We start from the raw sequence: 17,844 nt of genomic DNA, 5'->3' as shown, positions 1-17,844 counted from the left end.
ACCAGGATGTGCATAAATAAAAGTGGCTCGAGTCTTCAGTTGTGTCTTTCTTCCGCCTGCTTTGAAAAGCTGCCCTTTGATACTGTCGACGCCACCACGTTCATTAGAAGACTGGCTGAAAATCGTGCAGTTTTGAGAGATTTAAAAAAAAAAAAATCTATGCAGCGTAAAAATAAATGTGGGGATTTGCCGTACAGGGCTAAAACAAAGATCTTTGCAGACTTTCTCAAATGCAAAGTGTTCCGCAATATTCGGCCACCAAGTGTTAGCGGGACAGCATCAGCGAGCACAGGTGCTCTGAGCAGCCGAGGCCGCAGCGGCGCCCACAGGCTTCCAGGCCGGGCAGCCCCGCGGCGCAGCGGGAGCCGAGACGTCAATCAGGGGAGCTGGACGCGGACCGGGATTCGCTCCCTCCAGACCCTCCCTAGAACGGACTCCTTGGGTTCGCTGGGAAAAAATAAAATTAAAGGATCAAGCTTGGGGAAACACAGCGCAAACAACCACACCCCTGAACCGAACTACTTAAGTCTGAGCCGAAGGGTCTTCCAAGACCTCCTCCGGGACGCCGGTGAGCCCCGCCCACCTCGCCGAGGCCACGCCCCTCTGGAGAAAGCCCCGCCCCTCGATCCCAGAAGGCCGCGGGGCGGCCACCGCGCCTGCGCGGAGGCCTCACTTCCGGCGCCAGGGCGCTCGATTCCGGAAGGGACTGCGCGGCGGCGGCGGCGGCGGCTTCTGTGTTGCTGACTGGCGTCCCTTGTCTGTTGGAGCGGCGAGTCACACGGCAGCATCATGGTCGAGGTAAGGTGGCGCTTGGTGCTGAGGGGTCGTTGGCTTCCGCGGTGTTTTTTCCTTGGCGGCGGGCGTGGGGGGGTGTTCGCGGTTTGGGGAGGATGGAGGCTGCGGAGCGGGGCTGTCTGGCCGAGGCCGGGTGGTCTCTGAAGGTTTCCAGGGGTAGAGGAAGGCCGGGTGGGAGCCCTGGCTGGACGTTACCCCCGGCCGCGAAGCCTGACTGAGTTTCCACGGTCCGTATTTGGCTCTTGAGCGTCCGGTCTCGGCCGGGCCCCCGGAGGCGCCGCGTCCGGCCCCGCGGGGTCCCCGCCTGCAGAGCAGCGTCAGGGGCTGTGTGTCCTGAGGCGGGCGGTCTTCCTCCAGCCCTGCCCCCAGGAAGACCTGCCATTTTGAAGTTTTGCATCAAACTGTTAGCCAGCCTTGCCCGTCTCATCTCAGAAATACTTCTGGAGCCTTGTCCAGACCCACTGCCTTCGCCTTAATTCAGATCCGGCGTCATCCTTCGTCTGCACGAGAGTGCATTAGCTCCCTGCTGGTGTTCTCGCTTCCATTTCTTCGCCCTCTGCAAAATTGATCTGTTTAAGATATGTTGATCGCGTTTTTTTTTTCTGCTTAAAATCCTTCGCTGGCCAGATGTCACTAGAGCAAAAGTGCAGACTGTTGCAGTGATCCTTTAAAAAAAAAAAAAAATCCTTAACCTAATCTGCACCTTGTCTACCCTTGCAACCTCATCCCAGCCTCACAGTCCACCCTCCAGTGGAACATGCACAGTTCTCTTGCAGCTCCGGCCATCATTGCAGCCACCAAACCCCTGTGTACCTGGCATTTCCTCTCTGCCTGGATTGTTCTCACCTCTGCTCTGCACGAGGCTGCATTTCTGCCTAAGGAATACCTCAGAGAGATCTTTCATAACTATCCTAGGTTCTTTCTCGGCTCGCTTCCTTCATAGCACTTGTCAAAGATGTGTTGCTTATTTTTTTTGTTTTCTCTTGAGCACTGGGACCATGGCTGCCTTGTCATCATTCTTTTGTTAGCTTCTAGCACAGTGCCTGCCAGACACATAGTAGGAACTCAGTAAATACTTGTTTGAATCAATGGCTAAGCTCAGGCATCACTAATTGGTATACCTGGGGCTCTGGCCATTGAGGAGCTTCCTCCTCCTCTCTGACCTTGACTACTTCTATCGCTTGCTACAAATAGCTGTGGTGAGTGGTACAAAGCTTTTTACATATTTAAACGTGTAAAGTGTATGACTGCTTTGACTTAATTTGGGTTGTGGTATGTGTGATTTGTAGCTAGATATGTGATTCTGTTCTTTCTTTTTAGGAGGTACAGAAACATTCTGTGCACACACTTGTGTTCAGGTCATTGAAGAGAACCCATGACATGTTTGTAGCTGATAACGGAAAACCTGTGCCTTTGGATGAAGAGAGGTAGGTATTGTTCCTTTTCAGTTACTGGAATATGTAACTTCTAATGTTGGGGGAAGAGAGCAGGGAGAGGGGGAACCTTTAAAGCTTAGTGAGTGATACTAACACTCGTAGGATGTCTGTTCGGTAATGAATGGTGTTTGGGCATGATTTAAGCTGATTTAACTTTTTTTGGCCTTGTCTTTCACAATAAAAGCCCCATTAATTAATTGCATTTATAAATACCCAGTAATTAGGAGAGTCCCTTTTAGGTGTTTTATTTTATAATCAATCACTTTGTATGTGCTTTCAGCTTCCCGCTGCTCTCAGAGCCTTGCTGAGCTGAAATTGTACCTGGCCAGTACCTCTACTCCCATCTTTTCTCGTTAGTATGATGAAGATTTTTGAGTGGTGGCATATTTTTGGTTCTACATCTCCAGCTCCAGTCTGGGATTGCATTATGTGCAGTGTTCCTTCTTTGTCCTTTACCCTTCTTTTAAAATCTACTTAATTCCTAAGACAAGCATTTATATTTAATTTATTAAGTGAGCTGTTCTTAAGACTAATATAAGTGCATTTCTTTAAAAAATATTGAACTAATTAACTACTTTGATTAGTTCTAATTGGTCTTTTTAGATACATCCAGTAAAGGTTATGATAGAAGCTTTTACTGTGTTTTTATATTGACACATTTGAAGGCAAGTGTATTGACTGAGGTTTTTAAAAGGATATATTAGTTTCTATATGTTTTTAAATCAGACCCTTGGTAATTTATCATGAAAGGTTATATATTTATTGGTTAACAAATTAAAATGCTACTTAGACTTAATGGATGCTCTGTGGTGGATTGGGAACAAAAAAAGTGTGGAAATGCACTTGGAAATTCCAAGCTTTTTAAAATACTATTTAACTTTAAAAACTTCATAGAATTTTTTCTACATGATTAGGCAGACCTAAGCTATTTAAGTACTTGTGTTCTTGGCTGTCTATATTTCTTTTGGCTAATATATTTAAAGCACTCAAAGATACATTCTTATGTTCATAATTTTTAAATAGTCACAAACGGAAAATGGCAATCAAGCTGCGTAATGAGTATGGTCCTGTGTTGCACATGCCTACTTCGAAAGAAAATTTTAAAGAGAAATGTCCTCAGAATGCATCGGATTCGTATGGTCATAAGCAGTATCCTGCCAATCAAGGTGAGGATGTATTATCAGAAATGTCAGGACTTACATGTGAATTTTCAGAATGAAAAAATGAAATGTTTTAGTGCCCATCCCAGGAAAACTGAATAGTTTTAGTTTAGCTCTATTCAGTTTTTATGGTTCTATTCAGCCATACCCTATTGAACAACTATACCAGTATTATAACGGAAGTCTTGATTTCCTCATTGAAGTAGTGAGTTAAGATTATTGGTTGGTGGATTTTTTTTCTTACAGGAAATAAAAATGTGATAGAATAATACAGAAATTCTTAGGATGTACAGGTGGAGACTAAAGGAAAAATTTGTAACATACGGAAAGACCGTCTGTTTTGGCTGTCATTCAGAAAGGTGATTCTAAGCACTAAAATTGTAGTGAATAAAGATGATCTAAGATTCCTTTTTTTTTTTAATCTAATATTCCACAGAAAAATCATTTGCATGGGAGAAAAACCAGAGTGGGGGTTGTTACTTGCTAGGATGATCTCTCTCCACACCATTACAATTATACAAGCTTTCTTGACATCATATTAGCAAATGATCAAGGAAATAGGTGTGTACATAGTCCTCAGAAGTCAAAACAAAAGTCAATATATCTTGGTTCTGAGGTTTTGGTTTAGCTGGGAAAATTTGAGAAATTTAGTTGGTGACTTAGCATTCATTAAAAGATAATACTTGTATGTAAATTTGCCAATGATAATGATGATGATTCTTCTCCCTTTCAAAGGACAAGAAGTTGAATATTTGGTGACAGGTACACATCCGTATCCACCAGGACCTGGTAAGCGAGCTATTACGTACTGAAAATATCTTACGGTTGTTTCCATGAATGAACCAATACTATGATTCTAATTGCCTGTAAAATGCAAGATAAGCTCAGTACCCAGGCATCCAGGCATAGATGAGAGTTATTAACTCATATTCACTTTCATACCTGTTCATTCAGCAAACATTGTTAAGCACCTAGTTTTTCAGGTGCTGTGCTAGGAATTCAAAGACAGTAAGATTGTTCCAGGCTAATATAGAGATTAAACAGACATGTTATCACTAAACTTACAAAAGTGAAAGAAGGGATCCCTGGGTGGCGCAGCGGTTTGGCGCCTGCCTTTGGCCCAGGGCGTGATCCTGGAGACCCGGGATCGAGTCCCACGTGGGGCTCCCAGTGCATGGAGCCTGCTTCTCCCTCTGCCTGTGTCTCTGCCCCTCTTTCTCTCTCTGTGTGTGTGACTATCGTAAATAAATAAAAATTTTAAAAAAAAAGCAAAAAACAAAAGTGAAAGAAGTGTTAATATAGAAGCAAGTGTGATGGAAATGTCTATTAGCTGTCTGTGCATGTAGATGATTAGTACATAGATGGAGTGGCTAGTATAATGGAGTGTAGAACAAAAAGCTTAACATATCTAGGTTCTAGTAATTTTAGAAGACCGGATTTACCGTATTGAAAGTACAGGCAAATTGGTACTTCTTGTTTAGTGATTTACATTTATTCTTGAAAACAGTGTTTGGGAATTGCTTGATTTTTGTATCTGAAGGTAATATCCCAATATGATAGAAATTTAACTTTACTGTGTTAGGTATGTTAATACCAAACTGCTTGTGATTAAATCAAATTTGAGTTATATGGTTTTAACTTCTATTTATTATTAAAAAGTTAGAAATAAAAGACACAAAATGAGAAATGTTTGTAATATGACTACCTAGAGATAATCATTTTTCTTCTTCCAGTATTTTATTTTAAACTGATATAAATGAAATCATAGCAACTAAAGGGAATTGATTTTTTTTTAAACAGGAGTTGCTTTGACAGCAGATACTAAGATCCAAAGAATGCCAAGTGAATCAGCTGCACAGTCCTTAGCTGTGGCATTACCTTCTTCTCAGACCAGGTATGAAGTATTATGCTTCATGAAGTATGAAGTATGTATGCAATTACAAAGATTTTGAAAGCATAATTTGTTCTTTACGTATTTTTCTCATTTTAAGATTTCTATATATGTGACATTTTCTTTTATCATTGCTTACAAAAATTCAAAGAGTTGGTTCTGCACAAGACATGACTGGAGACAGTCACTTAGAATGTGATACATCTTTTGCCTCAGGGTTGATGCAAATCGTAGTGCACCTGCTGGAGGTGAATACCGACATCCAGGGACTTCTGACCGTTCACAGCCTGCAGGGATGACTTCAGTAAGTTTCTCTGTGTCAGATCACACTGCAGGTTTCTAACTTTTGGAACTTATTTCCCTTTATCCCGAGTGTCTTAGGTTATATATTAAATAAATGAAAATTTTCTTTGCTTGTTGTTAAACAGCAGCTGAGTGAGCTAGTTAGTATTTCATTAGCCCTAAAATTTAAGTTGCTTGTGATTTTGCATATTTTTTAGAATTTAAAATTCTAAATTGTGTCTGTTGCACATTGTATCTAATAATTATTTTGATGCAGATAGTGTGATGTTGCTCTTTATTACCCACTGTTAATAATACAAAGAATGGTATTCTCTAACTTATATTAGCATGTGTTAGATACGAAAATCTTTTTTTTATTCAACTCTAAGTTGGTTTACACAATTTGAATTGAGTGCTTTAGTAATGTAATATTCACAGGCTGTACTAGTATCTTAAAAATGTTTAGAAATGTAGAAGTTTATCAATTGGTAAATAAATGCCAGTTAATGTCGTTACTGGTAAGAGTAATTATGAAACGAAAAACTTCAAGTACCTACTTTATTTTATTCTGCCACTTGAGTCACTGCAGACTGAATGAGTGAATTTGTGGTCTTCCCACTACATTTCTTCTTTTGCATCTATTCACAAATCTCTGCCCATGGTTTTTGCCTCCGTAGGAGGAGGTGAAATACAAGCTTCTTGAGGGCAGGAACTTTATGGACTTAAGTATTTTTTGGGTGGATGGCTGGTTGCTAACTGTTGATGGTACATCAGCCAGGATACCTCTTAAAATAATACTTAAACTTATCTCCAAAGACAAGGAAAACAAGGCAAAAATGAATTGTTGGGACTTTATCAAGATAAAAAGCTTTTGCACAGCAAAGGAAATAGTCAACAAAACCAGAAGACAACAGATGGAATGGGAGAAGATATTTGTAAATGTTTTATCAGATAAAGAGCTAGTATTCCAAGATCTAGAAAGAACTTAGCAAACTCAACACCCAGAAAACCATTAATCCAGTCAAGAAATGGGCAGAAGACATCCACAGACATTTCTTCAGGGAAGACATACAAACGGCCAACAGGCACAAAAAAAATGCTCAACATCACTTGGCATCAGGGAAATAGAAATCAAAACCACAATGAGATACCGCCTCACAGCAGTCAGAATGGCTAGAATTAACAGTCAGGAAATGACAGATGTTGGCAAGGCTGTTGAGACAGGGATGCCGGTAGGAATGCAAGCTGGTGCAGCCACTCCAGAAAACTTTAGAGGTCCCTCAAAAAGTTAAAAATTGAGCTATTTTAAGACCCAGCAGTTGCAGTACTAGGTATATACCCCCAAAATACAACTGTAGTGATCCAAAGGGGCACCTGCACCCTTTGTTTATAGCAGCAGCATCTACAATAGCCAAACTATGGAAAAAGCCCAGGTGTCCATTGACAGATGAGTGGGTAAAGAAGATGTGGTATATGTACAATCGAATATTACTCAGCCACCAAAAAAATGAAATCTCATTTGCAATGATGTGGATGGAATGAGAGGGTTTTACATTAAGCAAAATAAGTCAATCAGAGAAAGTTATATGATCTTGCTCATATATGGAATTTAAGAAACAAAAGATCATAGGGGAAAGGAGGGAAAATAGAATAAGATGTTACCAGAGAGGGAGATAAACCATAAGGGACTCTGAATCACAAGAAACAAACTGATCGTTGCTGGAAGGGAGGAGGGCAACTGGGTGATGGGCATTAAGGAGGGTACAGATGTAATGTGCACTGGGTGCTGTATACAACTGATAAATCACTGAACTCTGTTTCTGAAATTAGTAATACACCGTATATTAATTAATTGAATTTTAATAAAAAATGAAAGTATTAAATATTTTTTTGGAAGCTAGTTTCTCTTGCTATTAAGTTGAGATAATGTTAAAATACAACAATGAAAGGCAGTGACAATCCACTTAAAATTACTCAAATAATAATAGGAGCTTACATAGAGCATTTACAGAGTGTAACAATATTTTTACAGTAATTGTCTGAGGTAGGCAGTGTTATTTCCATTTTACAAAGCAAGCACAGAGGTTATATAAGTTTTACTAGTCAGCTAGTAATTAGCAGAGCATGGTTTATGAACCCATACACAATGTTATGTGCTCTTTTTTTTTTTTTTTTTTTTTTTGTTATGTGCTCTTATGAACCCATGCACAATGTTATGTTATGTACTGTTCAGCCTCTGAGATTTTTTTTTTTATTTTTACAATTAAAGTTAACATACACAAGATAACAGTTCTGATTAGAAGTCTTAGTTATGCAAACATTTTCTAGTGATTCAAACATTTTAACTGTCTTTTCCTCTTCAATTAAGGAAAAAAAACCCTCATAAATCCCCTTTTTGAGTTTTTCTTTTTAGAATTAACACACAGAGTTAGGTATGATGCCTTTAACAGTAACATAATCTGTTCTATTTGTAGGCAGTTATGGAGGCTGGCAACGCTAAGAACTCTGCACTGATGGCTAAAAAAGCCCCTACAATGCCCAAACCCCAGTGGCACCCACCATGGAAACTCTACAGGGTGAGTGAATCTGTATGGTATTCCATTACAGGAATGATGATTGCTTTCCAGTTACTAAGAGCCAAGGAATAGAATCAGGAGGAAAAGGATTGAATATGAGAACTGATAAAGTGATCTGAGATGGGTTGGGGGGAAGGTATCAGGCAGTCTTAAAAGACGTGAAGACTTCTTTAAGTAAAAGCTATGTGTATGTTTCCTATATAAAATACTGACCGAAAGCTATTAAACACGGAGAACAGATGAAATAATTTTTCTACATGTTTGAAGTGTTTAATATGAATCCCAGGAGGAAAAATAACATATAATGCTATTTCTTTAGCCCTACTGATTATCTTTTTAATTATAGTAAATTAAAGTGATTCAAAATATACCAGATCTAAAATGAAATGTATGTAGTAGGAAAACTATAGCTATACATAATTAAATATATGTATTAAATTTTAGTTTTCTAATTATACACTAAAGTAGACTTTCTTTTGGTATACCAACCTAATAAATTTTAATAGATGTATAAATTTGGGTAATCACTTCTTTATACACTCAGTATAAAGAAGTTCCATCAGCTCAAAAAACTCCTGTGCTATTATTTTATACTTATAACTTTCCCTACCCCTGGCAGCTGTTCGTTTGTTTTTCATACTATTTTTGTGGGATTTTTTTCAATTTTGTTATGTAATGGAATTATACAGTATATACATTTTAATACTGACTTCCTTCCTTAGCTTAATGCCTTTGAGGGCCCTCCAAGTTGTATTAATATATTCCTCTTACTTGCTAGGTAAATATTCCATTGTATAGGTATATCATAGCTTGTATATGTATTTATTGTGATTGAAGGTAATTTATAATTTTAAAATCTAAGTGTCAAATAATTTTATAAATGTATTTGAAGATATGAGGAGGGGCTCTTCAAACTTGACTTATATGTAATGAGTTGAAGTTGAACAAACTAGTGTAATGAGTCCACCCGTTCTATGTTTTTGTTTTATACAGGTGATCAGTGGACATCTTGGCTGGGTTCGCTGTATTGCTGTGGAACCTGGAAATCAGTGGTTTGTAACTGGATCTGCTGACAGAACTATAAAGGTAATAGGAAGGAGGAAGAAAAAAATACAACTTTGTATTTACTACGTAATTTTAATCTTTTATTTCTGAGGTGGGAATTGCTGTTGTAGTTTCTCTGATTTCTGAGACCTGAGTATGGGGTAAAATTTATTATCTTTATCAATTCAGTGTTCCAATTAAATATGTTTGGAAAGTGGTATTTAAATAACAGGCTTTTCCAAACCGAACATACTACCACTAATTTCTTGATATTTTATCTCCTCTGGCTACAAACTTAAAGCTTACTCATATATAAAAAATGTGGAAAATATAGAAAAGTACAAAAGAATACAGACCCATATGTAATTGAACACTGTCAGATAATTTGAACAAATTTCTTTTTAGTACTTACTTCCATGCATATGTGTCATTACATTTCCTTCTGAGCTTTCTTCCTTGTGTATAAATGTGTATCTTTAAAAAATCATCATGGGGGTGTCTGGATGGTACAGTCAGTTAAGCGACTGATTCTTGGCTTCAGCTCAGGTTGTGATCTCAGGGTTATGAGATCAGGCCCTGCATCGGGCTCTGCACTCAGCGCCGTACCTGCTTAAGGCTCCCTCCTCCTCCTTTTGCTGTCCTCCCCACCCCCCATCCCCATGCACATGTGCATTCTCAAATCTTAAAAAAAATACATAAATAAAAATTCTTGAGTGTTATATAATTTAGTACTCTGCTTTATTTCCACTTAACATATCAGAGGCATATTTTTGTGAAAAAATGAACATCTTTTTAAATGGTTTCACAATCTATCAGATATTCTATAATCTATTTTCCTATTGGTAGACATCAAAGTTTTTAGTTTCTTGGTGTTCACTATCACAAGTAATGCTATATAATTTTTGTGCCTAAAGCTTTTTGCCATATTTTAAATGATTTTGTCGGACAGATCCCCAGTAATGGAATTAATGGGTCCAAGATTTTTGTAATTGACACCCAAAGTACAAATATTTTCCAAAATGGGTGACTTGATATTTGCAGTGTATTACAGGATCCTTTTTTAACACACTGATTGTGTATCTTTAAAAATATCTGTGGGGATCCCTGGGTGGCTCAGCATTTAGCGCTGCCTTCAGGCTGGGTGGGGTGTGATCCTAGAGATCCGGGATCGAGTCCCACATCAGGCTCCCTGCATGGGGAGCCTGCTTCTCCCTCTGCCTGTGTCTCTGCCTCTCTCTATCTCTCAAGAATAAATAAATAAATAAATAAATAATAAACAAAATATCTATCTATCTACTCACGTTAAGCAGAAATGGTTACCTAATCTTCTAAAAACCGCACAAAAAAAATTTATAGTGGGATTCCTAGTAAAGCTATTAAGTTTTTTCAACATGTATATATTTTTTATTGAGGTATAATTGATATACAATATTATTGGTTTTAGATATACAATGTAATGATACAATATATTGGTATATTGTGAAATCACCACAATAAATCTGGTTAACGTCTATCACCATACATAGTTACAGAATTTTTTTCCTTATAGTGAGAATTTTTAAATGTTGAGTGCAGTAGTATTAACTGTAGGTTGCCAGGCTGAACATTATATCTCCATGACTTACCTATTTCATAACTGGAAGTTTGCACTTTTGACTCTCTTTTAATTCATTTCCCCCACTCCCATCCCCACCTCTGGCAACCACTGATCTGTTCTCTGTATCTGTGAGCTTGGTTTTTATTTTTATTTATTTATAGAGTTCACATACCAGTAAAATCACCTAGTATTTGTCTTTCTCAGTCTGACTTGTCACTTATTATAAATATTTTCCCAGTTTGAACATGCTTTTTAATTCTGTGTTTTCCCTGCTTAACAGAGGAGATCATGGGAGATTGTTTTGCAAATTTTAAAATTTTTCTGTGTTTACAACTTTCACTTTTTGAACACTTAATTTTAACATTAAGATTCTAAAAATTTGCTTTGGAATAATGAAGAAAAATATTTTTTGATTGCAGATCTGGGACTTAGCTAGTGGCAAATTAAAACTGTCATTAACTGGGCACATCAGTACAGTGCGCGGTGTGATAGTAAGCACGCGGAGCCCTTACCTGTTTTCCTGTGGAGAAGACAAACAAGTCAAATGCTGGGATCTTGAATATAATAAGGTGAGCTTAGAGTTAAGGATTTAAAACATAGTGAATCACTGTTTTTCTTTATAATTATAGAGATTTTAACTTTCCCCTTTATTTTTAGGTTATAAGACACTATCATGGACATCTAAGTGCAGTGTATGGTTTGGATTTGCACCCAACAATTGATGTGCTGGTAACCTGTAGTCGAGATTCAACTGCACGGGTAAGTGGAATAGAGTTTTGTGTTTATTTGTAAGTATATCGCATCTTATTTGGTAATGGAGTCGTATATTTGTAAATATGTTGCATGCATATTTGGTAATAGAGTCATGCATTTACTTATTAGAGAATTAAAGATAGTTGCCTTGACTAGCAATAGCCTGGTCTCTGTTTCTTGGCTCATGTGTTTTTCCACCTTCATTTTCAGTTCTGTGGCCTCATGTTTATCACTGGGAGTGCCCTGCTTCTGAAATGGGACACTCACATGTTCCTTTCCATCACTACAACATTTTCCATTAGCTTTTTCCTTCAGTAGTCTTATTGTACCCATTCTTACACTTTTAGTACCCTGATCCTTTAGTTTTTTGGGTCTTTTTTTTTTTCCTGTCAGCTGCCTTCTATCTATATTCCCCAGCCAGCTTACAGATCATAATCTTTCTTTTAAACAATTTTTCATTACATTCAGACACAGTTGTCTAGTAAATTCCCAGCCTTGAATTGGTTCACTTACCTGTCTGAGATATGAATGCCTATTTTTTCTGAGAGTGTGTCCCTTGTGTTTTTATAGATTTGGGATGTGAGAACTAAAGCCAGTGTACACACATTATCTGGACATACAAATGCAGTTGCTACAGTGAGATGTCAAGCTGCAGAACCACAAATTATTACTGGTATGATTGATACTTTTTAAGTTTACAGTATATTTGCTTATAAATGCATTATGATTATACATATACTCTTCATATTCACTATGACTCTTCATTTTTGTAGATACATTGTTTCTGTGCATATATGAAACTTACTGTGGTAACATTTCATTTGGTTTTTATCTCATACCCTTTACATATCATAGAATGTATCATACACAGTATCATGTGATGTCTGACTAGAAAATAGTGCTGTTAGATACATTCAGACATTGTTTCATAGTGTCAAAATTACTTGTTTAGGAAATTGAAGTCAAAAGACAAAATAGAGACCAATAACCTTTAGAGCTAGTTTGAGTTTGGTTTTGCTTATATAGTAAGATTAATAATACACCTTCACTCTGAGACCAGAAAATAATTTCTTTACTTGATGTAGTTTGTTAATTAAGAATCGTTCAGGTTTTTCCTTCCCCCTCCCCTCCAAGGAGTAACTTCATGTATTTGCTTTATTTGTTACATTTGTTCCAGCTGTTCACTGGACAATGCTTCAAGTATTTACTGCATTTTTTTAAGAATTAAATTTAAAACCAATCTAAAAGTTTAGAACTGTAAAGTAATTAGGCAGGAGTTAGTATGACTTTCATTTAATATATATATGTCTACAGAAGACTGATTCATACATTGTTGTGTTTAATTTTTGCATTATTTGTCCTGATGTGTATTTTGTGGATGTGTATTTTTGTTATAGGAAGTCATGATACTACAATACGATTATGGGATTTGGTGGCTGGAAAAACAAGAGTCACATTAACAAACCACAAAAAATCGGTCAGGGCTGTGGTTTTACATCCAAGACAGTAAGTGTATTTTCCTAATTAGCTTTTCTTTTTTCTTCAATTTTTAGTATAAATATGGAAATACCAGCATTATTACTACCTGGTAGTCGTTTAGCCACTGTTATTTCCAGGCCTGTGCCACTTACAAACATGGATTTCTTTCATTTTTCCTGTATAGTAGTTTGCTTCATGACCTATATATATATGAAGAAGAAAATTTTCTACAAGGTGAAAGATGTTAGTGTCAGATGAGACAATATAAATAAATCATGGCTAAAAGCTGCACGTCAAAGTAGAGGCTTTTGATTTAATGTTTAGTAGAAGATGGATTTAATGTTTTGACAGAAACGTTTATACTGAGATGTACATAGAATAGTTTAATTCATAAAGGAGGAAATAGTATACATAGAAAAAAAAAATAGTAGGACCCGTGAACATACAGGGTGTCCATAGAGGTGGAGCATAATATCACAGCCTGTCTCCTAGAACACATCACCCTGACGCTTTTCTCGTCACATTGATATTTCTGTCTACCCCCTCCCCCTTATCCATTATTTCTTCCCTCCTTCCTCCCTTTTTCTGTCTTCCTTACTCCCTTCCTCTCCTCCGTTTCCTTTTTCTCTCTCTTCCTCTTGCCCTCTGTTTCTTTCCTTCTTTTTCGTTCTTCCTGTAGTCCCCTTATCTCCCTCTCTTGCTCTGTCCAAAATAGCTTCATAACCCCTTGCCCTCAAAGTGAATTTAGGGGTTTGTACATTTATTGCTTTAGCTCAGTGTAGAGCACTGGGGAAATGAAAAACATTAATCTAGGACATTTAAATAATTTGAAGATCTGATTCAACTTGGAATAAATGTCTTTGTATTTTTACCTCGTGGTATGACAAATAATATTTTGCTACAACTATAGATCCATAAGCACACATATAGAATACAACTGTAAAAGGCTTTTTTGAATTCTTTATTTTATTTAACTTGATCTCCTTTTCATCTTATTTTAGTTATACGTTTGCATCTGGCTCCCCAGATAATATAAAACAGTGGAAGTTCCCTGATGGAAGTTTTATTCAAAACCTTTCTGGTCATAATGCTATTATTAATACATTGACAGTGAATTCTGATGGAGTGCTTGTTTCTGGAGGTAAAATAAGATTTTAATAATAAATATGTTTTATCCTGTCATTTTTTCCTTTAGTAAATGAGTAAACACTTTAAAATTTCTAAGTCATCCCACCTAAGTATTACAACAGAACTTGCCTGAGTAGTGTGTTTTTGGATGTTGTTCATATATGTGTTTATGCATACATGTAATACATGCAGTATATTTCATAGTTTAGTTTTCTTTGTGTTCTTACATGATAAATCTAACGTATTCATGCTGGGAATTACCTAAATTTTGGTTGTGTATTCTGGAATGAGGCATCATTTTGTGGTGCTTTTTGGGCTCTATAATTACTGAATTAAGCACAAATGAAAGTAGGCACACCAATATTAAGAGAAGCTTGAGTGCCTATGTCGTCTTTTTTTTTTTTTTTTTAAGATTTTATTTATTTATTCATGAGAGACAGAGAGAGGCAGAGACACAGGCAGAGGGAGAAGCAGGCAAGCTCCATGCAGGGAGCCTGACACGAACTCTATCCCAGGTCTCCAGGATCACGTTCTGGGTTGAAGGTGGTGCTAAACCATTGAGCCACCCGGGCTGCCCAGTGCCTGTGTCTTGTATTATAACTTTATTTAATCTTAGTTGTCACGGTGCTTGACTCCTAGATGGTGCTTAAATGTTTGTCAAGCAGAATTGTTCAAGGATACCAAGTTTAATTAGATTTTTTCCTTTAAGCTGACAATGGCACTATGCATCTTTGGGACTGGAGAACTGGCTACAATTTCCAGAGAGTTCATGCAGCTGTGCAGCCCGGATCTTTGGACAGTGAATCAGGAATATTTGCTTGTGCTTTTGATCAGTCAGAAAGTCGGTTACTAACAGCTGAAGCTGATAAAACGATTAAAGTGTATAAAGAGGATGATACTGCGGTAAGTTCTCTATCACATGCATTTTGAAGTAAAATAAATCAACCATACCATAATTTTGCGAGTGCTTTTCTCATTTTAAAGATACTGAAATTTTCAGAAGGGAAAATAATCTTTATAGTATTGAAGTATTTATCATCTCAAGTAGTATCTGCTCCTAGATTTCTATATTAGTCCCATTGATACCAGCGAATCCATAAATTGTTTTAATTTTATCCCTACTTACTATAGTTATTGGGAAAATCTTACATCGAGAATAATCACAAATAAATTGCTATACAAATTAATTCTAAAATCATAAGCTTTGGTATTACTAGGTTACCTAAGTAGCAATTTTATTCGAGATGAAAAACCACGAACTGAATTTGTAGTGAACCCATTCATCCTTTATTAGATTCAGATAATGTCACTAGTTTGTCAGCTATTCCTAAAATTGTTAAAGAACTGCTAAATATGTAATGTCAGCCAATGTAATTTAGAACAGATGCCTTATTTTGTTAGAGAGTTATTAATATAAAGCAAATTAATAATACTCTGTTTTAACTTATTTACTTTTCTGTTTCCAGACAGAAGAAACTCATCCAGTCAGCTGGAAGCCAGAAATTATCAAGAGAAAGAGATTTTAATATGGCATTTTCTTCATGGTGGCTCCCATTTTTTGTTGTTGTTGTTTTTAAAGAATAAGCTTGGTGTTGATAAGGATATCCAGTCGTTTTGTGCTCTGGCTAGGAATATAAAGCAGAAACTCACATGCTTAAATGATTCCTGCTTCATATTTTACAGTAAACTGCCCCTCCCTCCTGTTTTTTTTTTTCCAAAATAAAAAATTGAAGTCCTAGGAAGTAAGATGCAGGTATCAAGCATATGGAGGTTTGTTGAACATAACTATCCTAAAGATAGAATACTTTGTCAGTTTTATTAAAAGATACCTTTTTAAAAAATACTTAAAAAACTGCTTACTATAATAAGGACTTGTTTCAAGGGAGCAGTTGCATTTGGGTTTTATTTTTATTTTTTTTACTTTAAAAACTAGTATCTGTGACTAATAATGGGGATTAAGAGATTGAAGTCTTACTTTTGTATGTTTATTCCAGAAACAGTTTTTGAGTGCATGTTCTACAAAGTTCTGCACTATTGAATACACTTCAGGAAATAGACTAAGATGAATCTGTCCTCCAAGACCCTAGTTAGTGTATTACAGAATGCTGTATTGGAGTCCCACAGAGGAAAAGACCATCGCTCTTTTCCAGAGAGCATTGTGGAAGACTTCGTAGAGTCGGGTATTTGAGCTGAGCCTTGAGAGGCCAGAGAGGGAAACTAGTATTCTAAGATGGGGCATACAGTGAACGAAACCAGACTTGTGAAACTAGGATGTGTTCTAGGAGCAAAGAATTGTCTGCTGCAGTTGAGTAATGAGTACAGCTGGTGGAGGAGAAAGCTCATGTTTGGAGTTCAATTTTATCCAACAAGCAGTTAGATTCCAACATAGGTATCAAAACCTGAAGAAATTAATAAGATACCACTGGTGGTATTTGAAGCTGTGGCATGGGCTGCAGTCTTTTGAAGGCTTTCTGGAAAAGTGTTATTTAGTTTCTGATACCTGTTCCCTGTAAATATGAGTTTTCTAAACCCTGCCCTTAGGATCCTGACTCCCCATCAGTCAAGAAAATTTGTCCACCTTCTCTTTCTGTAGGTAGGAAACACTTACAAGAACAATTGATGATAGATTTTTTTTTTCTAATTAAAAATCACACCATAAGATTGAATAAACCTTTCTAAATTATACATATCCCATCTTGCATGCTATAGGTGGGAGGATAATTTTATAACCTTTAAAGGGGGGGGTTCAGAGTATATTGAAAATGCTCAAACCATTTGGCAAACTTCATTAAAAAGATTAGGAAAATGCCAATAGGAATAATCTGACAAGTGTACACAAGTTTACTGTACCTTTGCTCTTCAATGAAACTAGCTCAGATGTCCTGTCAATAAGGGACTAATTTAATAGATTATGGTACCTTCATGCAATTTATTTCTATCCATTAAGAGTGAGGAAGGTCTCTGGACTAATAAGATGTCCAAACTTTACTCTTAGGTTAAAAAAAGTTGTGGAAGCATTTTTTTTTTTTTTTTTTTTGTAGAATAACTTGTTAATGCTATATATATATATATATAAAAATAATGAAATAGTAATACGACATTGTTACCAGTGGCTTTGTGAGGGAGTAAAATTGTGGGAGAACTTTCATGATTGGCTTTATATATTTCTATAATGTTTTAATTTTCTATAAGCATGTATTTTATAAACTTAAATAAAGAAAAATCCACTACACTTGCATCACTGAGAGATTCTCCTATACCTTCTAACAGGAGAAAAATAGAGGTGGATACGGTCCCATCCCTAAAGGCCAACAAGAAATGACTGCTAGTACAAGGAGGTGAGAAAGCTATCCTGCCTAGGATTAGATGTATGGAATTCTGAATAGCATGTAAGATAAGAAGTCCATTTCCCTGTTTCTGCTATCATGGTGTTCTCAAATCCTCTTGCAGAAATTTGATCTACCACATGGGTTCATGAACCCCATGGAATTTTAGGCAGAATTTCATGCATGTGCTCTTTTGTTTTACCTACTCGACAGAACCCCAGCCCAGGATACACCCGGGTCTCTGGCAGTGCCTGTCTTACGTACAGCTGAGCTGTGGAATGTTACCGAAGGACAGCAGCTGTACCAACTGAACTCCTATTTCATTTACAACCACATACCTCAAGTAGACCATTAACAGTGGTCATGACACACCTTCC

At 37.0% G+C, this 17,844-nt stretch overlaps 1 protein-coding gene across 2 annotated transcripts; it reads left to right on the top strand.

Annotated features, from left to right (window-relative positions):
- The first annotated feature begins 360 nt into the window (after positions 1-360).
- PLRG1 (pleiotropic regulator 1) lies at positions 361-17,379 on the top strand. 2 transcript variants are annotated; one of them, XM_026016600.2, is made up of 16 exons: positions 361-798; positions 2,116-2,222; positions 2,512-2,583; positions 3,255-3,397; positions 4,127-4,180; positions 5,192-5,285; positions 5,499-5,586; positions 8,039-8,140; positions 9,134-9,226; positions 11,201-11,350; positions 11,439-11,540; positions 12,105-12,207; positions 12,932-13,040; positions 14,015-14,154; positions 14,851-15,044; positions 15,608-17,379. In XM_026016600.2, the coding sequence occupies exons 4-16, from the start codon at positions 3,268-3,270 to the stop codon at positions 15,665-15,667; spliced, it is 1,419 nt and encodes a 472-aa protein (XP_025872385.1). In that variant the 5' UTR covers positions 361-798; positions 2,116-2,222; positions 2,512-2,583; positions 3,255-3,267; the 3' UTR covers positions 15,668-17,379. The 2 variants fall into 2 exon arrangements, with proteins under 2 accessions (XP_025872385.1, XP_025872384.1); XM_026016599.2 differs by lacking the exon at positions 2,512-2,583 and having other exon boundaries at positions 631-798.
- Positions 17,380-17,844: the final 465 nt, after the last annotated feature.

Source organism: Vulpes vulpes, chromosome 10 (genome assembly GCF_048418805.1).
Source record: "Vulpes vulpes isolate BD-2025 chromosome 10, VulVul3, whole genome shotgun sequence".
NCBI lineage: Eukaryota > Metazoa > Chordata > Mammalia > Carnivora > Canidae > Vulpes > Vulpes vulpes.
The sequence above is the reverse complement of the archived record's forward strand: the minus strand, read 5'-3'. Positions and strand labels throughout refer to the sequence as shown.